The sequence below is a fragment of the Mustela nigripes genome, chromosome 15 (genome assembly GCF_022355385.1).
Source record: "Mustela nigripes isolate SB6536 chromosome 15, MUSNIG.SB6536, whole genome shotgun sequence".
Taxonomy (NCBI): Eukaryota; Metazoa; Chordata; class Mammalia; order Carnivora; family Mustelidae; genus Mustela; species Mustela nigripes.
In genome coordinates this window covers 25,902,834-25,930,779 of record NC_081571.1, presented here as the reverse complement: position 1 = coordinate 25,930,779, position 27,946 = coordinate 25,902,834, and the positions used below count along the sequence as shown (strand labels likewise).

General features: G+C 37.0%; 1 protein-coding gene across 1 annotated transcript; it reads left to right on the top strand.

The window, feature by feature from the left end:
- ITM2B (integral membrane protein 2B) lies at nucleotides 1–27,062 on the top strand. The gene is made up of 6 exons (XM_059377468.1): nucleotides 1–340; nucleotides 21,584–21,712; nucleotides 23,167–23,373; nucleotides 24,990–25,100; nucleotides 25,748–25,898; nucleotides 26,806–27,062. Exons 1-6 carry the CDS (start codon nucleotides 224–226, stop codon nucleotides 26,889–26,891), a joined length of 801 nt encoding a protein of 266 aa, XP_059233451.1. The 5' UTR covers nucleotides 1–223; the 3' UTR covers nucleotides 26,892–27,062.
- The last annotated feature ends 884 nt before the right edge of the window (nucleotides 27,063–27,946 follow it).

The following is a 27,946-nucleotide window of genomic DNA, read 5'->3' as shown; positions in this document are numbered from 1 at the left end:
CGCCCCCGGGGGTGCGAGCCGTCTCCGCCCTCGCCCGGGAGCTGCGAGGCTGCGGGAGCGGTGCTGCAGTAGCCGCCTCAGCCGCCGCGGAGCCGTTCCCCCGTCCTCAGCCGTTGCTGAGCCGCGCCCGGAGCCCGGCCGAGGAGGCTGCAGCCGCAGCCAGGAGCCCGCAGCCCCCGCCTCCAGCCCGCCGCCGCCCCCCGAGGGCGCCCCAGGCCGCGCCATGGTGAAGGTGACGTTCAACTCGGCTCTGGCCCAGAAGGAGGCCAAAAAGGACGAGCCCAAGTGCGGCGAGGAGGCACTCATCATCCCCCCTGATGCCGTCGCGGTGGACTGCAAGGTCCGCGGGCCGGGGAGGTCGGGGGAGTGGGCGGTCGGCCCGGCCGGCAGGGCTGCGCGGCGCCGGGGGCGGCTCTGCGCGCGGAGGAGGCGCGGGCCACGGGCGAGGGTCCCCGGGGGAGCGGGGCTCTCCATCTGGGGCTGCTCCCTTTTCTTGTCCGGCCGCAGCTTCTCCTTTGTAAGAAAGTGCGTGTGCAGGAAGTGGAGCCTAACACGGGATGGGGGGCTTGGGAGGCCTGGAGGGAGAGGGATCGAAGAATTGGGGCCGAGTTCATGGTCGTTGTGCAGTCGGGGGAACGTGCGTGGGGTCTGGACTGGGTTCGTTCCACCCGGAGGCCCGCGGCGACATGCAAAACAACAAAAACAACAACAGAGTTTGGCACTTTCTCCCAGTATAAATAATGTTCCTAAAATGGCTGACATCATTCCAAGCCTAGACCTCTGTTGCTTCCTACTTTCGTTTCTAGGCTGAACAGCACTTGGACTAAGTCCAGCCGCTGTAAGCCTCTTAATTTTAAAAGCGTTTTCTTCGTTACCTCCTTTTCCACGGCCTTTGGGTATTGGCAGGTGAACTTCACATTGGGGTCTGGAGAGGGGGCTGAGGAGCGGTTGAGGGGAGAAAGTGAGGTGAAGATCTGCTCAGAATAGGCTTTGGCTGTTGATGTTTATAATTAAAACAAATATTCCTGGTAAGGATCAGTAATTACTGTGTAGATGCTACTGTAAAACCCACGACTGGCTTTTAAGTTACATAAGCATATTTATAAGGACCCCTTAACACTAAGTGAAACTAAACGGGAGAAACTCGTTCACGTCCTTTACAAAATTTCCTTTATTTTTACAAAATCCCTCTTTTTAGTCCTAATTAAAAATCAGGAGTGGAACTATAACTGTGCCAACTTTGAGCGGATTACAAGAATAATGTATTTAGGATATACAATTGTAATTGTCTCAAGTTAAAAAGGAAAGCCTCGTAGCCTGTTCTCTACGAAATGATCTTTAGGCTGCAAACTTTCAGTCCTGTAAAAATTAACTGTAGAAGTTTATTTATGTTGCTCAACTTCCTTTTTCCTTAGCATTTTTCAGGACCTGTTATCAGTAGGGTAAACTTAGTTTTAATTTCAAAAAATGCAGTGATTGTGTGCAGGTGTGAGTAATAAGTGTTTTTTAATGTGATGTAATGAAAATTACCGTTGAAAAATATGGCACTAATACACTGTCAAAAAATTTGAGATTGTAATGTTAATGGGGACTTGCCTGTGCTTATTTTTTTGGAAATGTTCTAGTTAAAAACAAAAACGTCAGGGTTTGATATTTAAATGACTGCCTTGCCTTGAAATACAAACAGGGAACTGATTACCTAAAAGGATTAAGAGTTTTGATACTGCTATTGTTTTTCTGAATCCTTTGCAAACAGTCTTGGACTTAAAAGAAAATGTTTGGAATGCACAGAGGATAATTAAAGTAGCAAATTATTATCTTAGCTCTATGTTTATCTAACATTCATTGTACCTAAAATAGATTGTCAAGTGCTCTGTCATAACAATCTCAGATACATTATAGAGATTTTAATCCTAGTATGTATCTCTTAAAAATTCTGTAAATATAATTCCTTCCTTTTAGAAAAGGAGAGAGGGAGAAAGCATCGATGATGTCACTTCAGAGAGCTTTTCTCTTGATCTGTATTGAAGGAGATTTGGAACTCCGGATAAAAGTCAGAATTAATTTGCTAGGTAGCTGTAAATCTGACTTTAGACTTTTTCTGTCATTCCTGAAACATAACCCCATTTTCAGACTCTCAGAATTTCTCATAGTTTCACCATACTCAAATTTTGTGGTCACAGCTGCTGTGAAAAAGTAACCATTTATAGCTCTGTGCATTTTCTGTTTCTATTTTCTTAGATCCCATATCCAGATAAAAATACTGGAACTAAGCTGTGAGGTCCAGAGTATTCCTTTGTAACCACGCAGCAGTCATGGATGAATAGGCAGATTTTTAAAAAATGACTAATTCTTTTTCTAGCTATAAGCTCAAAGACTTCTTTTCTTCACTAAGTGACAAAATATTGCTCTACATTAAAAGTAGAATCCTAATAATCAGTCACTTAACGGTAAATGAAGACTTAGCTTAATAACAGACATTGTGAAAGAACTTCTGATCTTTCATCTTGCAGTTCGACTGTGATTACATAATGTGCTCTAGCTCCTTGGGGTGACTTTATGGTAACCACTGAATTTGACTGCCTGGAATCGGCACAGAATCAGCCTTCCTGTTTGCCTGGGGCATATCCTTGCCTGCCTGATTGGTTGAGAGAATCAAGTAAAGCTGGTTATGGACCAGAACTCCTGAAGAAGAAATTTTTAGTACCTTTAAATCCTTCTAGATCACAATATCCAAATGATGTTTGTTTCTTAAGATGTACACTCCATGGCCACCGGCCCTGGTGTCATCTTGAATTCTAGTTTAAAAAGGCAGATTCTACTACCTTAGAATCTACCAAAGAATTCTGGTATCTCTCTGCTACCAAAAATTCTGATCACTCCAGTCAGCTGTCTTATGTAACACACATTCCAGTAATTTAATGTTGCTCCTATCCCTTGTTATTTCTTTAGCTCTTTTCTTATTACAGGTTGAGAACCCTCTGAAAGCAGTGCCATTGCCCTTTTTTCATTTTGTCTTTTAGTAGCTCTCAACTCCCAACAGTCATGTCTGTTGATCTCAACTAGCTTGCTATTTACTATTCTTTTCCTACATTTTCCCCTTAATTTTTCACCTTCCTCTGCCTGTCCCAACTGACACGAAGCTCAGAGATACAGAAATAGCAAGGAGTATGACCTCTGTTTTTTTTAACAGGTGAATTTTAAATTATATGTGTGTGTGACGTTACAGGCTGCGGTTCATTGGTGGTTGTGTCTGTAACTTTGATCTTTGGAAGACTGTTATGTATGTGCAAATATCAAAGAAAATACCTAATGAACTCAGTCAGAAGTCCCAGTTTTGTCATTACATAACTGCTTGATCTTGGGCCTAAGTTTTTAGTTTTCCTTATCTGTAAAAATGAGAGGGTCTGTAAGGACTCTTCCAGTTTTCTCTGAAGATGTGAGGATTACATAATTAATTTGGCAGGAATTAAATTGTTTTGTGAAAAATAACAACCACCTCTTCATCCTAACCAGACCATTCCCTTTCTTCCCCATGTTTAGCATGTTACATTGCTTCTTCGTATTAAGTAGCAGTGGGTCAAAGAGAAGAGAAGTGGTCCCAGGGTATTATGTAATAAACCAAATTTTTATTGTGGGTTACCTCACTTTAGAGCAGTAGTTGTTAACACTTCTGTGTGTGTATGTGTAATGCCTAATTGTGAAACACCTTCCCAATATCAGGACTCAGCTTAAATTTGCTTCACAGATAATCCCTGCAAACTGTACTGCTGGAAAAATAGTATTGTCTCTCCTTTACCCTGTATTACAGTTATAGACCTCAAAGGGAGAGAAAAGGAAAGTGCTTGTATAGGAGAGAAGATGGGGCAGGATGGAAGTGGGAGAGAAAAGTGCAAGACTACTAACCCGGTTAAGTTCTGAGTTACCCATTACAACATGGCTCTTTCGACCCTAGTTCTTTGCAGTTTCTGGTATTTCCTGTATGCATAAATAGGACTGATGGGTTTGGTAATTGAACTTTTTTGGTGTTGGTGGGTTTTTTTTTTTTTTTTTCTTTTGGGGGGTGGTTTCTGGGGATAGGAGAAACAAAATATACATGACGTTTATTGAAGTGTGTTGACCTTTAGAGGAGGAATTTGGGAGCTTGGTTCTTTTTGAAGAAAGTACATATCATTACCTAGTTGTAATTTAGTGTTTGTAAGCAGTAGCCAGTAAAAACTTTACAGTCATTACGTTTTAGTTCTTGGTGAGGGTGTTGGTAGCTGAAATGTGAGGGTTTCGTACTGGGAGATAAATTAATTGCCCCCCCTCCCCCGGGGCGGGGGGGGGGCGGTTAGGACGTGACTTGGCAGGACAGGTTCCTGTCCCGTGTCTCGCCCCCCCTCCCCAGACATGCCTAGGGTTGGGGGTGCTGCTGCTGCAGAGGGTGGACAAAGGTTGGACGAGGTTGTGTATTGCATATTTGGAGGACAAGTTACCTGCCTGGGGCTCCAGTGTCCTCTTAAAACATATTTTGTCTGGACTAAACAGAAGCAAGTATGTTATCAGTAAAATCATAAGCCCCTGAGAGGTTGTGGCATTCAGCTCTGCTGTGTAAGAGGTTTAAGTAAGTGAAAATATCTTTTTTACCCAGAAGTATCTCTTAGAACACATGGCACAGGCTTATTTGATTCAGTATTTAACTTAAAAAGTTTTCATTATGTATTACTAAAACTTGACTTGCTTTAAATGTTTGTCGAAAAATGTAATAAGTAGTAATGTAATAAAATGTAATAAGTAGTAAGATGTTTTACTTCTTTAGTTCTGTCATAATTTAAATATTTAGGGTGTGTATTTAAAATGCATTTTCTTTTTCCAAAAGGAAATACTTTCTGAACTCAGTCCAAGTAGCTGGACTGCTTTGCATATCATAGTGTCAGAAGAAAATCTAGAAAACATTTGTCTTTTCAAATACAATATTGATGAATTCATTCTCCTAAACTTTTAGGTAAACTTGGCAATTTTTATTAGAACTTAGACTGAAGGAGTTAAGTACTTGGTCATCAAAGAGTTTTTTCAGTAATAACTACTACCTGTTAAAATAAAGGATTTGACAGCTTGGAATTTCTCAATGAGGTGGTTTTTATCCAAAGGATGTAGAAAATATTAACACTGGCACTAGTTTTTCAAGAAGCTTATGTATAAAGTTGTTTTCTGGCGGTCCTGTTTTCTTTGCACAAACCTTGGCAGTGAATATTTTTATAAGGTAGATGGCTGAAAGTTGGAAATTAGAAATTTTATTGCAGACATGATCTAAGAACATTATTAAAAATCATTTAATTGTGATTATCCCCTTTAATTGGTATTTATGATACATCTGAAGAGCTTTAAAGACAGCTGTAATATAATTCTCTTTTTATGTGTTACCAACAATTGAATGAACAAAATAATTTTCAACAATTGAAGATTTCTTTAAAACTCTTTAATCAGTTTGAAGGGAAGAAAGAACTTTATGAAGTATTTCTGTAATTTTGCCATTTGGGGGGAAAATCAAGTAAGAATGAACATAGACTTTATTCTTAAGTTAGAAGAATTTTAATCTTGAGTTATAGAAATGAAGAAATCATTTTTTATGATAGTCTGATTTTTCATTTAATATTTTATCTTTTAGTATTAATAATTTTCCAGCAGTAATTGTATGTAAATGTGTATATGTATCCAAATAGAAATTAATATTGAGGTAAAATGTGCCTAATTTATAAATACTGATCATATTTGAGTTAAATATCTAGGGAGCTTATTTGGGAAATGGTCACTAATTACGGTGTTCAATATGCAATACTCGGAAATTTTAAAATATTTGCATAAACTTGTTGACACAGTTGAATTTCATAGTTTAAGAAATTTAAGTTTTGATGGGTTTTTATATATTTGAAAGTTTCTTTTAATGCCAAAATTATTTTTAAAAATTTGTTTTGCAGAATGTGTTAAGAGTAAAGCTTAAATCTTGAATTGTTTTCACTGCTTTAAATATGATTATCATGTTTAAAATTAAGATTAAAAAACCAGAAAGGTAAGGTGCATTGTTAAGTAATGACTTGGATGCAGCATCCAAAAGAAGACCCAGCTTTAGTGCTGGGAAAAATGATTTCCAGAATCAGTGTGTTTGCATCGCATTTTTTTTTTTTAAGATTGTATTTATTCATTCGACAGAGATGCAGCAAGAGAGGGAACACAGACGGGTTGGGGGGTATGGGAGAGGGAGAAAGAGGCTTCCTGCTGAGCAGGGAGTCCAATGCAGGGCTAGATCTCAGGACTCTAGGATACTGACCTGAGCTTTCACAACTGAGCAACCCAGGTGCCCCCGTGTGCCTGCATTTCTTAACATTGATTTTCTCAGCCAGCCTTTGTAGTATTTTCGTTCTGCTATATACACTTCTCTGTCAGTTTTTATCTTTCCATTTATAACTTGCTCCTTCAGTGCATTTTTTTCCGTGCTTTCATCCTAGCGCTAGGACCAACATTTCCCAAGCAAGTCATCAGTGTTAGCCAGGGCAGTGCTAGACAGAGATCACAAACTCAGTGCCTCCTGGGCCCAAGCAGAATTAGTGAAGTTGGGCTTTTTACCTATTAAACAGTTTAGAATATTATTCATTTTCATTACAAAAAAAAGGGGCGGGGGTCAAGTGTTGTTTGGTTCTCCAGTCTTTAAAGGCAAGGTAGAATCAGGATGATTTTTGACACTTAAGTATTAAGTATTCCCAACTAATTTATATAAGAATTTCAAGCAAGGCAAAAATAGTGACAATTTGACGTGGGCCACTTGTTTTAGTCTCCTTTACAGTAGAGAGCCTGGCTGGCAAATGATGGTGCGTGTGTCCAGACGTGGCATGCTGCGTGTTTTTGTATGGCCCATGAGCTTAGAATTATTTTTACATTTTTAAACGCTTGGGGAAGAAAATCAACCAACTTTTCCCTTTTGTTCTAATCAGTAGAGGGGTGTACAGTTCAGGAAGTAATACTGTCTACTTATGGAGAACTCAGACTATGCGCTTAAACTTCAGGGTTTAAATCCTATCTCTGCCACTTACTGTGTAATAGGTGAGGTAAGTTACTTCAACTCTCTGCCTCAGTTTCTCCTTCAGCAAAATGGGGAATATGATAATCTGTAAAAAGTTTATCACCATGGCTGGAATAGAGTGAGAATAAGACTCAGAAAACATTAGGGACACATGGATGGCTCGCTCAGTCTGTTAAACGGCTGACTCTGGATTTGGGCTCAGGACGTGATCTCAGGGTAGTGAGATCAGGTTTTTGTCAGCTCTGTGTGCTGGCCCTGGAGCCTGCTTAAGATACTGTCTCTCCCTTTATCCGCCCCCCCACTCTTTTTTTTTTCCCCCTTAAAAGTAGAGACATTTGCTGCTGTTATCAGTACTACTGTTACTGTTACTTAAAACTACAACTGTCAAACAGGGTTTGGCAGTCCTCAGATTGTTAAACAGCCGTGTGATGTGAGACCAAATGTAGTATCTTTCTAGTTTTCCAATCGGCTTTGATTCAGCTTTGCAGATGTCATTTTTTCAAGTAAACTTACCTTCAAAATTTCTAGAAGGGAAGATTTAAAGATAGAAGTAAAGTTAATGAAGCAGAGCAGTTCTTAAAATTTGTCTTTTTTTTTTTTAATAGACCAGTGCTACAAACCTAAAGCCACTTTTCATAGGTTGAGAACCTGCTGTCAAAGGTTAATGTAACCTGGATCTGGTAACTTGGACAAGTCAAGAAACCTCCCCACGACTCAGTTCCCTCATTTGCAAAATAGTCTGGTGGCACCAGCCCTGAAGTGTTGTTGGGATAAAATTCAGAGTGCCTGCTACTTAGAAACTAGTTAAATGTTAAATGCGCTTCCTCTGTCCCCATTTATTGAAGTCCCATTTTTCCCCCTCATCATTCTTGTTTTGGAGTAGTACTTCTGTTACCACTATTGTTTTATCCCTATGTCGCATATCAGTTAGATAACATTATTATTGTTAAATCATCCTCTACAAGGTATCCTGTTGAGGATTTATTTCTCTCTGTAATGTAGAACTCTTAGCGTGCAGTACTTTTATCCATTTTCATTAAAAAGTGGTTATTTCTCCATTACATAAAGGACGTTGAATTTAATTTTGTAAATTTAATTTTGGGTTTTACCAAATAATGCTTAGTTTTAAAAAGCAAATATTCCTGCCCTATCATAAAGGAACTCACTTTTTAAAGATTATAGTATATTTATATATAATACAGTACAGATTTTGAGTGTACAGTTACATAATTTTAAATACATGCACCTGAATAACAACCAAGGGTCAAGATAGACCTATCAACTTAGAAAGTTCTCATGTCCTTTTAGTGCCTGTCCTCTCTCCTAAGAGGCAACCACTAATCTAATTTCTATCTTTGAAGATTAATTTGAGGCAATTGAGTTCAGTCTATCTTCTAGGCTTTCTGTAAAATAAAAAAGAGTGTGGTTTTGGTGAGCGGCATACAGACTGGATTCTGGCTCTGTTGATCTCCTTGGCCTGGCATCCTTGCACCAGTATATTCTGCCTCGCTATATATGGTGATCCTAGCTCCGCATTTCTGTAAAAAAGTGGTTTTCACTTTTTGGACTCAGGACACCTTTGTATTCTTAAAAATTGTTGAGGACCCAAAGAGCTTTTGATTTATGTAGGTTATATCTATTGATAATTACTATATTAGAAATTAAGACTATTAACTAATTTAAAATAGCAATGATAAACCTATAACATATTACCATAAATGGCATTATTATGAATACTAAGATTTTCCAAATAACCCGAATTTAAGAAGAGTAAGGGTAACACGTTTACATTTTTGTAACACTCTACTGAATAGCTTAATAGAAGACTATTAATAATAGCTGATTCTCACATCAGCTTCTGTGGTCAGCCTGTTGTGCTATCGCACATTCAACTTCTGGGAAAACTTTACACTAGTCAGAGCATGAGAAAGAAAAAAAACAGTCTTAGTTTTATTATGAGAAGGTTTTGACCTTGTGGAACTCTTAAAAGGGTGTCCCTGGACCACATTTGGAAAACTTAAATTCTATGCACTTTCTTCTGAGCTGCTGTTGTTGGTTTTTGTTTTATTTGTATGTTTTGCAATTTTAGATATCACCTATTGTCTTCCTAATATGGAAAGTGAATATTTAGCTTTTTCTGTATATTAACATATTACACACATATTCTATCTTACGGTGTAGTTACAGTAATTTCTGGTTAATTGTTATTCTGTGCTTTTATTGTAATTGACAAACATTTACGTCTGAGTAACATAGTATAACCTAATAAAGTTACTAAGTTACACAAAATTGTTTTATTTTCCCTGGATTTAATAAATGTTTCTTGGACCAGCGATGGTTGCTTAATTTTCTGTGTATTTGTTGCTAATTCATCCTCAGATTTTGACAGCAGTATAATTGCCTTTGGGTATTTACAAATAAGTTACCAAGTTTTGTATTTTTCTTGGCAGTTTTCCTTTTGTCATTCTTCAGTCTCACCATCCACACTGGTTATAATCTAGACCTATTACTACCCAGATGCCCAAGAGTAATTATCATCCTGGAATTGAATTGGTTTGTCTTTATCCTGTGTTTTATCTGCAGTTTAATGAATCTGAGAAAACGTATCAGATCAATTCTTCTAAAAAAAACCTTTCACATCTGAGAATCTTTATCCTCACATTTAATTGGTGATTGATTTGGGTATAAAATTCTAGGTTAGCTGTAATTTTCTTTCAGCATTTTGATAGCATTGATTGCTTCATGCCATTCTGATTCCTGGTTTTTTTGACCAATATTTTTCCCCGTCTATAGAAGCTTAAGATTATTTTCTTTATGCTTCTGGCTCTCGAAATTTTTATTGATGGAGTTTGTTTCAGGTCATTCATTTCCATTCTCTGGCTAAAGATGTATTTATTTGTTTATCCCTTTATTATTAACTTTGTCAAGTTTTCAGGAAGAAAACATGGCCATTTAATTGGAAATCAATCATTGGGCTTCTAACTGTGCTGTCTTAATAGCTTTTTAAAGATTATTGGAATATTTCCTTTTCACATTAAAAATAGACTTGTATAATAGCTATTAGTGGAAACCATTATTGTCTGGATTATTACTATTGCACTAGGGTTTTTTTTTGTTTGTTTGTTTGTTTGTTTTTTTAAATGTTTGTTTCTTTAAGTAATCTCTCCTCCCAGCCTGGGGCTTGAACTCATGACCCCAAGATCAGGCGTTCCATGCTTTTCCATCTGAGCCAGCCAGGTGCCCCATATTAGCACTAGTTTCAGGGACTTATAGGATGGCCTGAAAGACATGAAGCATCATCTTCTGGTCTCCCTCTTTAAATTTAAAAACTGTCTCCGTCATGAGTTAGAGACAACTCGGTCACTACCAACTTTGTGATTTTGCTTTGTGGCTTTGCTACTCTACTTCAGTTTCATTTTTGTAATTAGTATCTTGCCTTTTCTATTTATTTTCAAATGCCTATATCCTTGTAAGCCCGAGTTATTTTCCTTTGTTGTTTTTGCTTCGTGCACATATGATTTTAATATTCTTGTTACTGTCCTTTGTAATTTGATGAAGAGAAAAATCCTATTAATTTGTTTTGAAACTTTTTTTCAAGATTTTATTTATTTATTTGAGAGAGAGAGAATGAGCAAGGAGAGCAGCACAGGGAGGGAGAAGCTGACTCCCCACTGAGCAGAGAGTTGATCACAAGTGAGCCAAAGGCAGATGCTTAACCAACTAAGCCACCCAGGCACCCCTAACTTTCTAAACATAATAATAACACCGCTGTTGTAATAGTTAATGCATAATGCTTAGTGTGAGTGTGGCTCAATTCAGGTAAAGTCTTTAGAGCAGAATTTTGTAGAAACTCAGGCTAAATCATTTCTGATTGGATATCAGCATTATCCTATTGTGACATGGTGTCAAGTCATTATTATCAGAATTAATTTGCATGGTTGAAAAGCCCCATGCTTTTCCTTCTGTATGATGTACATGGAGTGTGAGAGGGTATTCAGGCCTTATGAGTTCTAAGATACTACACAAATAATTTTACTTCTCTGGACCTCATTATATTTATCTGTAAAATGATGTGTTGCACTAAATGTGCTTTCATGGTCCTTCCATAGTAGATGTTTTCTTTCTGAAAACTATACTGATCACATATTCAGAGGCATGTACCTCATGGTCAGGTGCTATATTAGGAATTTAAAAATTACTAAGCATCCCAGTCTTCAAGTAACACCTTGCTGGGAGAGACCAGCTGATTGTGTAGACCAGCTTGATCACAGCTGTCTTAAATGTCACAAGAACACAGCACCCTTGGATCCAAGAGCCAGGGGAGTGGTGAAATAAGGAGCAAGATCTAATGATTGATTACTGAGTATGTATTGTGCATGTACTTGGTGCTGGGCGTAGGTTCAAAGGACTTTTGACGTGTTCGTGATAGACACATACCTCTGATCTCCAGAACTGGAATATTTTGCAGTAGTCCTTTTGTCTAACTTTAAAAATTCTAAACTTGGACAGAAAATACACTTTCCACATTTTAAATTATTTCATGCCTTTAGAAGAATATAATTGGAAGTTTTTATCGAGAGTTCTGCATTTTAAATAGAATTACTCATTTGAATATAAATGCATAATTATCTTGTTGAATGACATTAAAATCTGGGATATATACAGAAATGACTCTGGAACAAGTTTGCTTCCCCCCCCAATCTTGACACTTAATTTTATAATGAATTATAGACAGTAGAACATTCTTATCATACTTCAAGTTTTTGTTTTGTTTTACACAGTTGACATTCTTATTAATAACAGTAGGAATTCATAATTCAGCCAGTGCCAGAAGAAACCTGTCTTGACCATTTTTATTGATGTCTGGTAAAGGCTATGATTAACAATAACTAGCACTTGTATATAATGCTCTTGACTATCCAATACCTTTAGATCTCACCAATATGAATTTGAAAATCTGGGGCACCTGGCTGGCTTAGTTGGTAGAGCATGGGACTCTCGATCTCAGGGTTCTGAGTTAAGCCCCACATTGAAGCCCCACATTGGGTATGGAGCCTGTTACCAAAAAAAAAGAAGAAATTCTCCTGAAATAGAAAGTTCTCTTTAGTGTAGATTGAATAAACACCTTGAAGAATATTGGCTATCTTTAAAATATGTATAAAAAAGAATAGAGAATGTTTAAGGTGTTCCTATATTACCATTGTGCTTTGTGTTAGATACTCTTCTTGTCCTTAATATAAAGCGATGAAGTGGGGTGCCTGGGTGGCTCAGTGGGTTAAAGCTTCTGCCTTCGGCTCGGGTCACAATCTCAGGGTCCTGGGTTTGAGACCCGCATCACTCTCTGCTCAGCGGGGAGCCTGCTCCCCGCACCCCCCCCCCCCGCCCCGCGCCTGCCTGCCTCTGCCTTCTTTTGATCTCTGTCAAATAAATAAATAAAAATCTTAAAAAAAAAAGTGATGAAGTCGTGATCCAGCACTAAAAGCATTTATAGTTATTTTTTTTAAAAGTTCTGACCTATATATATATTTTTTTTAACCTAGGCTTGTGCCAATTTTATATACTGCCAATAATTTGGTTCAGGTTTAAATTTTTCAGAATAGTTATATTATGCAATAGCTTAAAAATTTCTTTTTGTTTATTACAGCTTTTTTTTCAGAATAGTTACATTATGCAATAGCTTAATTTCTTTTTGTTTACTGCAGTTTATTGCTTTTTGTTTATTGCAGGGTTTGTTCACAAAAAAGGACATTAATGAAGAATCTGTTTTGTAGACATTGTATTTTGTATTGATTTCTCACTTTTCATTTATTATTATTTTAAGTTATCTTTACACCTGGAGCTTGAAGCTACAACCCCAAGATCAAGATTCACACACCGCACCAACTGCGCCAGCCAGGCACCCCAGTTTCTTACTTTTTAAACCTCTTTTTAGCCCTAGTACAAGTTAATGCAGAAACTTTATTATCCATATAATGCCAAGCACTTGGAAAACTGCTTCCTTTTTGTGTGCTAGACACAACATTTGTCATGTGGACTTTTCTCACCATAGAGGAGATGGTAGCGATCTTAATTTGAAAAGTAAAATGAGAAAGCATAATTCAGATACTGATTTAAATGAACAAGACAAAATGTCAACAAATATTTGATGTCTATAGAGGTTAGCATTTTAGCCATAGATTTTGTGTTTTTACATAAAATATATATTTGATAATCAATGCTATTAATACTGAAGGGATCGCTGGGTCATGTCTTTTCAATGCCTCCATACTTGGGAAAGAAAACTCATGTACAAGTCAGGTGGACAGAACATGTACCAGCAGTAAATGGATGGCACTGGTATTCTACACAATAGTAATCTGTTGGGGTCATCACCTACATAGCTTTTGTGGTTTTAAGAGTATAGTTGGGAAAGAATTTTGGAAAAATTTTAAATAGATCTTAATTGATAACCAAGGTTTGTTCATTTGTTACTTTAAAATTCTTACTGGAATAGGAAATGATTTAATTTCCCCCTCCCGTACTGTCAGTCTTTTTCCAGTTGGCCTTTTCAGGATTTTGTTGTCGATGACTTTTTATTGGCTTCAGCCCCAGTGGATACTTGTTTCAGCTTCACCTCTCTCAGCTAAATCAGGTTGTGGTGGGATAATAATGACTATTATCTACTGATCACTTACTGTTTCCTGTGTACCAAACAATGATCTAAATGTTTCCTCATTTAATCCCTGCAACAACCCTGTGAGGAGGTGCTACTGCTAATCCATGTTTAAGATGACATAATTGAGATAGAGAAGTTAAAAACGTATCCAGCTTTCTCATCCTCCCAAATTCTGACATTTTTTGTCTGCTGTCTTCAGTTTTGTCTTCACCTATCTTTTCTAGCTTCTTTAGTATCATTTACTTGAGTCTTAGGAAAAAACTGTCCTGTTGCTTGTAAATTGGGGAAGGGGAGAATCATTTGATTTTACTTGAGTATTATTTACATACTGAAAATTCAGCCCTTTTAGGTATATTGGTGTGTTAATTTTGGCAAATGTAGTTGTGTAATCATCACAGTCAAGATGTAGAATATTTTCCTCACTCCAAAGTGTTTTTTTTTTTTTTAAGATTTTATTTATTTATTTGACTGAGATAGAGAGGACAAGTAGGCAGAGAGAGTGGCAGATAGGGGGAGAGGGAGAAGCAGGCTCCCTGCTGGACACGGGCGTGATTCAGGGCTTGATCCCAGTATCCTGGGATCATGACCTGGTCTGAAAGCAGATGCTTAACCAACTGAGCCACCCAGGTGCCCCAGAGTGTTCTTTTTGATACCACTTAGTAGTTCTGGCTGTCACTCCATCCCTGTTTTGTCTTTCTGTCGTTTGCCTTTCCTGGAATATAGACTGTATTACAACCAACTGGCTTTCTGTCATTCTCTAGCTGTTTTTATGTTTTCTGGGAACTGGGAGTTGTCTGGAGAAGGTCTTGGATTCCTGTAGCTCTTGGCCCACAGTTTTCTCTGGGCCTGCCCAGTTCTACATCTTCTCTGTTACACTTTTGGCTTGCTTATGCCGTTCATACTCAGATTCGAAGTTCGTAAGAGAATTCGCCTGCTGTGTCATTTAAAGCATTAAGGTATTTTATTCAGAACATTAATCCAGTCTGAAGCTCAGAAGTCAGAATCCTTTATACCAGGAATGTTTTAGACTAGTTGTTTTATCAAGTAGGTTCTCAGATGGACGTATATACCCAGTCATAGCAGGACTTAATTCAAAACTAGGCAACACAGTAGCCAGTAACTTGGTATCTAGGGAGAAAAATTAGGAGGAGTTGAGAAACCAGGAAATTCATGTGTAAAAATTTGAGTCATGGGGCACCTGGGTGGCTCAGTGGGTTAGGCCTCTGCCTTCGGCTCAGGTCATGATCCCAGGGTCCTGGGATCGAGCCCCCACATTGGGCTTTCTGCTCTGCAGGTAGCCTGCTTCCCACCTCCCTCTCTGCCTGCCTCTCTGCCTACTTGTGATCTCTGTCAGATAAATAAAGAAAAAATCTTAAAAAAAAAAAAATCTGAGTCATAAGATTTTTTTAAATGTTGGCAGCTAATTCTGTATTTTGGAAAATAGTATATAGGCCAGATACATCCATGGGCAGCTGGCCTGTGCATCTCCACGTTTATTCATATTAATCAAGTGTATTTTTTTAATAAAGATTTTTATTTTTGTCAGGGAGAGAGAGGTAAGCAGAGAGAGAAGCAGGGTTCCTGCTGAGCAGGGAGCCCAATGTGGGACTTGATTCTAGGACCCAGGGATCATGACCTGAGCCAAAAGCAGACACTGAACCGACTGAGCCACCCAGGCATTCCTACCAGATGTGTTTTAAAAATGTACATGTTTCTTGGATACATGTACATGTTTCTGAGCCTGGGTGGCTCAGATGGTTAAGCATCTGCCTTCATCTCGGGTCATAATCCCAGGGTGCTGGGATCGAGTCCCATATCGGGTGCCCTGCTTCTTGGGGAGCTTTCTTCTCCCTCTACCTCTGCCTCTGTCTGCGTCTCTCTCTCTGTGTCTCTCTTGAATAAATAAATAAAATCTTTAAAAAAAAAGTTCATGTTTCTAAATCTATTTCTGAAGGTTCAGTAGTTCATGCTGCTTTGAGTTGAATAAATTGTATTGATTCTTTTCTCTGTTTCTGTCTGGTTTCTATACTTAAAATATTTTCATACCATCTCTGTCCCCCCCTCCCTGCTTCCCTCTCTTCCTTCTTCCTCTTTCTTTTTTTCTTCATTGATAAGATTTTTAACCCTTAGAGATGTTTTCCTTTTTAATATTCTGGTTCCTAAGGCTTTGTGATTGCATTTGCCATAATAATTGCATAATAGGGTATCTGAGAGCTTTGGAAAAAATGTGTCTTCATTCATCCTATAAAGAAGGCTCAAAGAGAAGTGCCTGAGGATGTACAGTGATTTGTTAGTATAGGAACAGAATCAAAATTATATGAAAACCCTTGTGTTTTGTCTGAGTTAAGCTGATAATGGAAGCAACATTTACGGAAATCTCTTAGGGAGCTGACTGAGGTGACCTAATTCTTAACTAATTGAAATACCAGAACAGAATTTATCCTTCATTTTGCTTGAAATATAATTGGTTAAGTAATCTTACTTTATCATGTGATGAGAAGATTTATTTAAACCAGAAATTAGTACAACGAGAGAGCAAGAATGCTTCCAAAAACTGTGTCTTTCCATACTGCTGTAGAGGGCTGATTATAGGCCAGCGCGTGCTTCAGTGTCTTCATTTATAAACTGGGGTAAAAACTTGAGGTTTTAGGAAGATTAATGAGATGATAATTGTGCAGCACCTGTGGGAGCTCTTCTACCTTCTCAGCATAATTTAAGATGTACCAGTTCTGTTGGCAGTACAAGGGGAGGAAATGTCTCTGACTTGTCCTAAATTAGGCCAGGTAAAATATACCTTGTTCGTGAGTGATTTTCCTTTTTTTTTTTTTTGGTTGATTTTAGATTATGAAATAATCCAAGCATACAAAGCCAGAGAATTTATAGTACCATTTGATATGTTTTTAAAGTCTTAAATATATACTGGTAATATCCAGCTTGCCTGTTTTTTTCTTTTGTAATTTGGGATTGTGTTTCTGCGCTCTTAAAACCAACTACGGTAGTTGATATTCATTTTAATTATTATTATATGAACCTGTAATACTTTATTCTCCACTTGATGGACATGTAGGTTATTTTTAATTTTTTCCGTATTGGCCATTCAGCAGTAATCATTATTGGACCTTTTTCTTTATGTACACATATAAAACTTTATCTAGGGCCACGTTCCTAGAAATGAAATTGCTGGGTCATGGAGGGGTGTGTGTGTGTGTGTGTTGAACTTTATTAAATATTGCCAAATTGTTCTCTGAGCAGTTGTACCAACTCCTGCCAACTATATGAAAGTTCTCAATGCCCATTGCGCCATACTTTCCCTAGCACTTGGTGTTGTTAATTTTCTCTTTTTGCCTGCTATGTAATAACTCACTTGATCCCCCCCACTTCCTACATTAAAATATAATTTACATGCAATAAAATTCATCCATTCCCTGTATATGACTTGATTGAATTTATGGTAATAACAAAGTTGTATATCCCCCACCATCAAGATATGAAACATTTCCATTATCTTCAAAAAATTTCCTTATATGTCTTCAGTCTCTCCCTCACCATTTCTTGGCCATGACAACCACTGAACTACTTTTCTGTCACTACATTTGCCTTTTCTGGAATTTGATAAAAATAGAATCATGCAATAAGTAATCTTTTATGTTGGATTTGTTTCACTTAGCATATTTTTGATTCAGTATGAATATACCACAGTTTATCCATTCACCATTTAGTGGATACTTTTGTTGTTTCTAGTTTGGGGCTATTATGAATAATGATGGTATGACTAATACATAAATCTTTGAGTCAGTTGATTTTTAATTACCAGTTTTCAATCTTGCTGAACTTCAATTAGTTTGAATTTTACCTTCTCAGATTTTCTAGACAGTGATATCATTTACACATAATGATAGTTTTGCATTCTTTTTTGTAATCTTTATATCTGTTCTTGTGCTTCTCAGTTGTATACTAGCTAGGATTTCTAATACAATGTTGGATGGAAACAAAGAATCAGTTTTAGTGGGCAAACCTCATAATTCCTGACTTGAAAGGTTAATGGTAAGAAGTTTCACCATTAAGTATGAGGTTTACTATGGGTTTTTGATCATTATTAGCCTTAGTCATGTTAAAGAGTTTCACCTCTTTCCAGGTTGCAAAGACATTTTATTATGAATGGGAGTTCGGAGTTTGTCAAATGGATTTTCGACATATATTGAGATGGTCATGGGGCTTTTCTTCTTAAATCTTGCATATGTGGCCTTTTAAACTTGAAGCTTACTCTTTCTGGAGTTAATCATTTAAAATACACTTTTTTTTTTAAGATTTTATTTATTTATTTGACAGAGATCACAAGTAGGGAGAGAGAGGAGGAAGCAGGCCCCCTGCTAAGCAGAGAGCCCCAGGTGGGGCTGGGTCCCAGGACCCTGAGATCATGACCTGAGCTGAAGGCAGAGACTTTAACCCACTGAGCCACCCAGGTTCCCTTAAAATACACTTTTAGTAAATCACTTAGATTAAAAACTTTTCTGTTCTCAATATATTTTAATACTTTCTCCATGACTCAGATTGTAATATGGTATGCCCTTCATCTGTCATGAATAATGTTAATTTTGACTGCAAATTACTTAAGACGTGAGCCATGCCTTATTACATTTGTTTTTCCCACAGGATCTTCCACAGTATATTGCAAATAACAGGTCCTTAATAAATGTCGAACTGTACTAAGTACTTAGGGCTGCTGTTCTTTGCTAAATAGCCACTGTCTGTCTTGTGTCATGAAGTCTTAACGTTGATCCCAACCCTCACTATCACACTGGCTGTGGTTGTTACTTCATGCATCATTAAAAAAATAAATAACCCAAGCTTTAAAAACAGATCTAAATTTCATTCACTCATCAGATATTTGTAGAGTGCCAACCAAGTACTAAACTTAGCTTGGAGCTAACAGTAATGCAAAATGAATTATGAATGGATAGTCACAAGAACCTTACAGCCTGGTCGGTAGAAGATGTGTATATGAATTATTCTAATGCAAGGTAGGAAATGATCACTAAAAAATAAGAGGGGAAAAAAAGAGATTAGATAGATTTTGAAGACCCAGTAGCTCTTTTAGGAAGTACATGATTACGGTGCATGAACTTGGGTTTATAATGTGGTTATTTGAAGACTTAGTTTCTGATTCTTAAACCATGGTTCATATTGTTGAAGTGCTGAACAGATGACTTGTGGATAGTGAAGCATTTGTCCTTGTCCAGAAATGTGATTTTTGAATGAACATGAGAATTCAAACTCCAGAGCATGGTATGTAAAGGCCCTTTGTGATCCGCCCTAGTTAACTTCTCCATTCTTAGCTTCTTATATCCTCCCCACATATTGGACATGCCAGCCATAGCACATGTGTCCCTTGGAGATGTCATGCATTCTGGTTCCATGGTTTTATTCATTCTTTGCCTTCAGTGTAATGCCCTTTAACTCTGTGTTTTCTGTGGGTAATGAGCATTTGTCCTTCAGCATTCCATTCTAGTATTTTCTCCTCTAGGAGATGCACTCCAAACACTGTCGCCTTTTCTGTGCTCTGCCTTCTTCTGTTAGAGTCCATATCGTGTTTACATTCTCTTTGTATATTTATTTCCCAGGCTGATCCGAATGATCTCTTTCTTGGCAGGGGCTGTATACCAGTGCCTAGCACAGCTCTTGGCACATAGTAGACATTTATAATTTGTTCTTGAAATTTGCTGACCAATTAAAAATGATACACTAGAGGAGCCTGGGTGGCTCAATCATTAAGCGTCTGCCTTTGGCCTGGGTTGGAGCCGTGCATTGGGCTCCCTGCTTAGCAGGAAGCTCCTTCTCCCTCTCCTACTCCCCTGCTTGTGTTCCCCTCACTCACTGTCCCTCTCTCTGTCAAATAAATAAAATCCTTTTTTTTTTTTTAAAGATATATTAAAAGGCCTGGAAACTTGTCATCAGTTTGACAGTTGGGGCTGTATATATATATTTTTTTTTATAAGTGTCTGCCCATGGTCTTTGGATATTCATTTATGTGTTGCTAGAGGAGGAGTCTGCCAAACAGGGTGGGTGTTGTACGCACATTTGACTGTCTCAGCAGCTGATACCAAATGTTTGGAAATGGCTGTTTCCATCTGTCATCTCCACCCCCCACCCTGCCTCCACCCTAAAATTAATAATGCTAGGAACTGTTTCTTTTCTCTTTAGGTATTTATATCACACAAGGGCTCAAGCAAAATACTAGACTTTATCATTCAAGTTTCATATTACCTTATTACTCCAGGGAATTCTTGTAACTTTCTGTTTACAGATGGAATATGTTACGTGACTTGATAAATTATTCTAGGCTTATTCTTTTTACATACTACTTTGTAGTACACTTGTCTTAAGTACATATACTAACAGCAGAGTGTTAATGCTCTCAGAGTGTCTGATCCAAGCCTCAAGTTAAAAGGCATTTGTTCCACAGTGTTACGTTCTGCGTTTAAAATCTCAGTTTAACCTAGTTGTACACTGTCTAGCCCTGAGGTGTTCTTGGCTGTTTGGGAAAGATGGGATTGGACTTTTCCTTAGTAGTATCAAGTTGAAATTCCTTACCTTAGCATTGAAAATACAACTTTTAGCTTTCATTCATTCTTTCTTTCTTATTTTTTTTTTTGGATTTGGAGCTTTCATTCTTTCTTAACTGTATTCTTGTTTCAGCCATATCCAAAACTTCAATCAAAAACTGTTGATAACAGTTTTTCTTCCTTTTTTTCTTATATCCTGTTTATCTGTAAAGGTGTGGATCAAGTCTACATTCTCCCTTAATACAGCCTACATTGATTTTTCTAAGCAAAGATCAGAGTCCTGTGCTCGAGAGGCTATACATACATACTACTAAAGAGAACATCTTCTATTACGTTGTTTTCAGGTCAATTAGAGCCTTTCCCTGGCTGTCTGTACAATATATCTTGAGCCATGAGTTTGATGACGTGAGCAGCTAATCTCAATTGTCAGCTTTTTGACATGAACCTGGGTCCAAATCAGAAATTAGCCATAAATTTGAAGTGACAGAGTGACTGAGTTAGAAGGGCAACGGGAGTATTTAAAGGCCTGAACATTGTGACCCCATTTGACATTCTGAGGCTAAATTATTTCTTTGAGTGGGTCCAAATCAAAATTCTAACTAACTGCATGTCTCTTGACTTAATAACTTTTTTTTTCTGTTCACTCTTTTCCTTATTTTTCTACTGCTTCTATCTTAAAAATGAAGACCTCTGTCAAACTAGATTTGTTTTTTAGGGTAGGGCAGGAAAACTAATAAGATTATTTTAAGACTCCAGTGGTTCAGAGAATTTGTTTCATACTAGTTGTTCTGTCCCTTAATTTCCTGTTACTTTTTCTTGTGTATTGTTAGGAGTGGTTTGATACCTGCTATGAAATATACGAATTACCTGTAGCAGGCTAATACATAATTTTATAATATACTACACAGTAAGGTTGTATATATAAGGCTCAGCACCGTAATATTGCATGACAGAGTTGGGTTGTAGCCTTTTCTGAATTTTTAAATGTTAGAAGATATTTTAGTCACCAAAGTTGTGCACAGAAATTAGGAATTATGCAGTATGTTACTGCTCGGGAGGTATGAGTAGCAAAGGTGTTGAGAGAAGAAGGCAGAACTCTACTAAGAGACTGATGGCTGTGGTGAGTCCTGGCACCACCACCTAATAATTCCTGGGCTGATTTTGTTATGATATCTGAGTCCATTGGTCTTCTTACCTTTGTTTATAAAATGATCATCCTTTTCAGTCTTCTTTGAATCCTGACCCTTCTGTGATTCTGACTGGAGATAACGATACTGACCATTGTTGGTCTTTTTCATATTTTAGGACCCAGATGAAGTGGTACCAGTTGGCCAGAGAAGAGCCTGGTGCTGGTGCATGTGCTTTGGACTAGCGTTTATGCTTGCAGGTGTCATTCTGGGAGGAGCATACCTGTACAAATACTTCGCACTTCAAGTAAGTGGAAAAATGCTAAGAAGGACTTTCTGCCTTTCCTTCATGCATATTAGAAAGTAGGTCCAAATTTGTTCTAAGCCTGCATTTTTTGTCTGTGGCCTTTGGCCAGGGTGGTAGTCCTGTTTTAAAGTCCTGTTTTAAAAATCTGAACATAAGTTTGCTGAGCCTGTTGGGCAGTCACTAAAAGCAGAATGATGTTATTTTGAAATGTTGCTAAGAGGACAGATACTGGATGATTGTTCAAAATTGGCTAGTCTTTGTTTTCCTACTGTAGTAGCTAAGATACACTATGATTATTTGCCTGTTGAGTAAATACATCAGATAACATCAGAATGTTGTCATATTCATGGATTCTAACTTGGTAGCCAGTTTGGACTTGCCTACAATTTGACTTTACTCCTGGATACCGGGCGCACTGGCACCACGTCTCTCTGCCTCTTTCCCAGCCATTGATTTTTCTTCAAGGATTGTATAACTTCAGCAGTGATATTGAAGTGATTTGGGATGAAAGTTGATAACTTAGAGTGTTTAATAGAAATCCTTAATCTTAGTGGGTTAAGACAGATACTTCTAATGATAATCATGATTTATGATCTCTGTTTTGTGATACATTTCTCTTAACAAAAAGTTAGTAGGTTTTTTTTTTTAAACATTTTAAAATTTGAAGAAACCATTGACAGAGATTTTACTAAAATAATGAAACATTCTTCCAGAGGAAATGTATACATTTCATGCCCATTTGCATGTTGATAGACATTACTGAAATACTAGTTATCTTTTTTAATGCAGTTTTTAACAGGAAATGTATTTGATATAGAAAAAAACAATTTGTAATTCCACCATTCAGAAACACTTTTGCCTTAACATTTTGTTATATACTTATAGCCTTCACGTATACTTTTTAAAAAAACAGTCTTTATAATGATTACTGTAATCTGATATTTTCCACTTAATTGTAATTTATTTTAAGGAGAAAAATCACAACTACTTATAGTCCTGTAAAAATTACAGAAAAACTATCCCTTTTTTGGCCAGTAAGAGAAAAATCATTTAATCAGTGACTCCCATCAAAAAGTCTTACAGGTATACTCTTTCAGAAAAAAACATTTGTTTAAAATAAAGTAATGCCTACAGGTAGAAGTAGGCCTATGTATTTCTTCACATTTACTTGTCACCAGATGATTAATTGCTTTAAATTCTGTTTTTGTCAACTGCAAAAAGTAGAGGAAAAAATCAGCTGTTTTCTCTTTCTGAAACCACTTTTTTTTCTTTACAATACTTCAGAACCCCATCTTAAAGGATATGTTAGCTCTGTAATTAAACTGTCTGACTTGTCATCTGAAAGAGTTTGCAAGCAAAATGCTATTTAGATAGCGGTGGCAGCTTAAGTAATGCTTACATTTAAAAACCTGTCTCCCACTGAATTGCTGAAATAGTGTTTGAACTCTCTATAGCCCGATGACGTGTACTACTGTGGAATAAAGTATATCAAAGATGATGTCATCTTAAACGAGCCTTCTGCAGATGCCCCGGCTGCTCGCTACCAGACAATTGAGGAAAATATAAAGATCTTTGAGGAAGATGAGGTTGAATTCATCAGTGTGCCTGTCCCAGAATTTGCAGACAGTGATCCTGCCAACATTGTTCATGACTTTAACAAGGTGAGCCAGGTGCCTGGAACTGTTCAGGGGAAAAAAAAAAAGGGGGGCAGGTTTCTAAACTGATGCTCTTTACAGTTTTTATTTCAGTATTTGCTGATTTCCTTTATTTAGAGCTGACTTGTTATTTAAAGAAAAAATGGACTTGGGTTTCTTCTGCCTCATAAGATATAAACTGTCCAACATCTGATGTTGAGCCCAACTCTGGCTGCTGCTCTTCTGCTAGTAAATTGCTACTATTTCCTATCCACCCTGTTTTCTTAGCCAAGGGGAGATTCATGGTCCCATTTCTTTCTTTCTTCTTTTTTTTTTTTTTTTTGAAGATTTTATTTATTTATTTGTTACAGATAGATCTCAAGTAGGCAGAGAGGCAGGCAGAGAGAGGAAGGGCAGCAGGGTCCCTGCTGAGCAAAGACACACCCTCCCCCCAATTCAGGGCTGGATCTCAGGACTCTGGGATCATGACCTGAGCCGAAGGCAGAGGCTTTAACCCACTGAGCCACCCAGGCGCCCCCATGGTCCCATTTCTATGTAGCATTTTCAGAAGTTAGTAACTTTAGTTCTGTATCATTTTCTAAATCAGTTTTTAAGTTCTCATTCTATATTTCCCCTAGTGTTGAATATTGTTATGCAGTGCACAAAAGATGAGGTGAGAAAACAGTGAATATCCCAAATTCTCCACCTAGTTCCAAAATTTTACCATATTAATTTTCTTTTTCTCATATTTGATACTTGAACTCTTGTCTCTTCTATATAATTCTATATCGCTATCACATCTAAGAAAATGAATATAATATAGTATTATTTAATATCTAGTTGATATTTAAATTTCCCCAGTAATTTTTGTCCCAGGAATGTTTTGTTTTCTTAAACCAGAATTCTGAAATTCAGAAGTTTACATATTTTCTGTGAATTTTGCATCTGTATATGTTTGCCAGTTTAAACACTCAGCAGACATAGTTACTGAAGTTAGCTTTGCAAATATTTAATGCCTCATAAATACATATGATAAATGTTTATAAATTAAAAAAATACATACTTCAAAATAATAAGCCTGTCCAAAACAATAGTAAATAACTAATACTGAGCCCTTAGAAATCTGAGTGTTTACATGATTTGATATAACTCATTTTAATCCTCAAAACGGTCCTATGGGACAATCTTTCTGAACCATAAGAACACAGAAAAACCATTTAATTAACTATTATTTCACTTTCTCTAAGGATGGTGGTAATTAGTACCATTCTAAATGCATTGGGTAGAAGTTAATTTTTACATGTAACAGATGGATACCTTGGAAGGTATTAGGGCTTAAAAGTGAGAGAAGTGACTGTATCTCTTAACCAGGTGATAGGCTGTTTGCAGTTAATTTTAATAGTTTATTGTTAATCATTTATAGAACAAACTCTTGATAAGAATTTTGTTTACTAGTAGCAATAATTTTTTCCTCTCATTACTACCTTCTGTTCCTATCTACCAAATACTTCATTTGTTGAAATGCAAGTGATTTATATGTCCTAAAGCCAGCCCATTTTAATGATATAAATTATTCTTAAAACTCCAGGTGCTGCCTGTGCTACAGATACTAATCTAATGAAAATGAATCTTTCTCTTTGCAGAAACTCACAGCCTATTTAGATCTTAATCTGGATAAGTGCTATGTGATTCCACTGAACACTTCCATTGTTATGCCACCGAGAAACCTGCTGGAGTTACTTATTAACATAAAGGTAGAAGGTGTTCAGATATATTTTTTTTAAGTTTTTATTTATTTATTTGGCAGAGAGAGAGAGAGAATGCACAAGTGACAGGCGGAGGGACGGGGAGAGGGAGAAACAGGCTTCCCCCTGAGCAGAGAGCCTGATGTGGGGCTCAATCCTAGGATCCTGGGATCATGACCTGAGCTGAAGGCAGATGCTAACAGACTGAGCCACCCAAGTGCCCCTGTTCAAATGTTCAAATATTTCTTATGAATAATGCTGTTATAGGATCTTAGAATTTCCAGTTGAGATAATAGCCCTATTAGTGCCCATCTCACCAGACGCATAGCTAAGAGCTTTCTTTATAAAGAGGAATTAAGACTCACGATTTTGGGGTTTTTCCTTTTATTATTTTATATTTTGAAATAAAATAACAATCTCTTAAATTATTATCTGAGTTTTCCCAATGGGCCTGATAATAAATAGTAGGCTTTCAAGGAATAAGATCTGTGTTGCAAACTATTCAACTCATGGACAGTGTGTAAATAGACAGGCATGACTGTACTGCAGTAAAACTTCATTCATGAAAACAGATGGTGGGCAGTAGTTTGCCAATCTCTATTCTATACCTTTCCTGTATCCTCTGAGTATTCATGTAATATTTCTTCCAAATGTAGGCTGGAACCTATTTGCCTCAGTCCTATCTGATTCATGAACACATGGTTATCACTGATCGCATTGAAAACATCGATCACCTGGGTTTCTTTATTTACCGACTGTGCCATGACAAGGAAACTTACAAACTGCAACGCAGAGAAACCATCAGAGGTAATACTTTTCACTGTTAAAGTCCTGGCAGAAAAGTTTGTCGTTTCACTTCACTGTGTCAAACTAGATTTAGATGTAAGCCAGTGTATTGTTATCAATATGTTTGCCAGGAATGAGAAAGTAAAAGTATTGTGTCATTATATGGTATTTCTAGATTTCCAGAGAATCCTCTGAATTCTGAATCCACTTTTTTCATGTAGAGAGAACTAGGTGTATGTGAAGTGTCAATGCCTAGGGCTGTTACCTCACTTTCCATGTGGTCACCCAGCCCAACCTTTCATCCCACCACCTTGGTTCATTGACACTGGGCAAGAGTTCTTCTTGTCCAGAGGTCTCTGGAGAAGCTCTGAAGCTATGTGCTCAGGGACCTGGATTCTAAACGTGAACTTTTGGATCACGTTGAAGATAGTCACAGTCAGGTTAATTACATGGGAAATTGGCTGAAGAATTAAGAGCATTGACACAAGTAATGTAGTTTTGCCAGATCATTTAACCTTTTTTTTTTTTTAACCTGAACAACAAGAATAATAGTATCTCCCCATTTCCTTTCATTTCCTTTATAGTTGATGATTTTTTTTTAAAGCCAGATTTACGCATATGATGAAATTCACCCTCTTCAGTGTGCAGTTCTGAGTTTCAACAGATTCCTACCACAGTCAAGATACAGAATATTTCCGTACCTTTGAGGTCATAAATTTACATATGGCATTATTACTGGTTGCTAAGATCTATTAAGATACTTAGTTTAGACAAGAGAGGAAAATTACTTTCTCCAGGGCTAAAAAATCAAACTACAGAAATTCATCGAATCTAGAGTAAAATATTTTTATATGTATAAATAATGTAACTGATAAGTATGAATTACTTAAAGAACCGGAAATTTAAAAAATTTTTCCCTCCCCAACAGGTATTCAGAAACGTGAAGTCAGCAATTGTGTTACAATTCGGCATTTTGAAAACAAATTTGCTGTGGAAACTGTAATTTGTCCTTGAATTATCAAGAAAAATATTAATGGGAGAAAAACTTAATATCGCAGCATAACCCCCTACCCTTTGTATTTTGTGCAGTGATTATTTTTTAAGATCTTTCATGTAAGTAGCAAACAGGGCTTCACTATCTTTTCATCTCATTAATTCAATTAAAACCATTACCTTTTAAAAATCTTTTCTTCTTTCCAAGTGTGGTGTCTTTTATCTTAAATTAGTAGTTGTATGATAGATAATACTACACTTCACCATAGATCTTATGTGTTAGGAAGAATTTAAATTTCTTTGAATCATTTATCCAGATTTTTGTGTTTGAATTAATGCGTTTTCCAGAGGAGGGGTTATCTAAAGAGTAATCATATATATGCATACGTAAAAATGGACCACAGTGACTTACTCGTAGTTGTTAGCTGCCCTGCTGCTTAGTTTGTTAGAGCATTTGAGCACACATTTTAATTTTCCTCTAATTAAAATGTGCAGTATTTTCAGTATCATATTTAACTATTTAGAGTATGATTTTCACCTTGATGTTTTAATATCCTAGACATCTGCTGTAATAATATTTTAGAAAATGTTTGGAATTTAAGAAATAACTTGTGTTACTAATTTGTATAACCCATATCTGTGCAATGGAATATAAATATCACAAAGTTGTTTGACTAAAGGACTGTGTGTTGTTTTTCCCATATAACAAAACCAAAGAGTTATTTGGTTCTTTATATCTTTAGATAATCCATGTAAAGAAAGTATTTCTTAAAAGTTCAATTCACTATTACAGTGGGTAAAATTGTAGATTTTTAAAAAATAAAAACAAACTTTTAAAATAAGTTATATTCTTCATGGATACTATTGAAGTAACATCTAAGACTCAACCTTGACAGATACTGTGTAATACATTTAAACTAATGTTTTTGTAGTTAATGGAAGGGCAATTCTTAACGCTCAAGTTCCCAAGGAGCATAAAATATACTGCTTTTCTGTGAATGTCTCCCTCACAAATGGAGCATTTAAAGTTACAATGGTGATTCTTTCATTTCCCAGGTTACTTTCTACCTGAAATA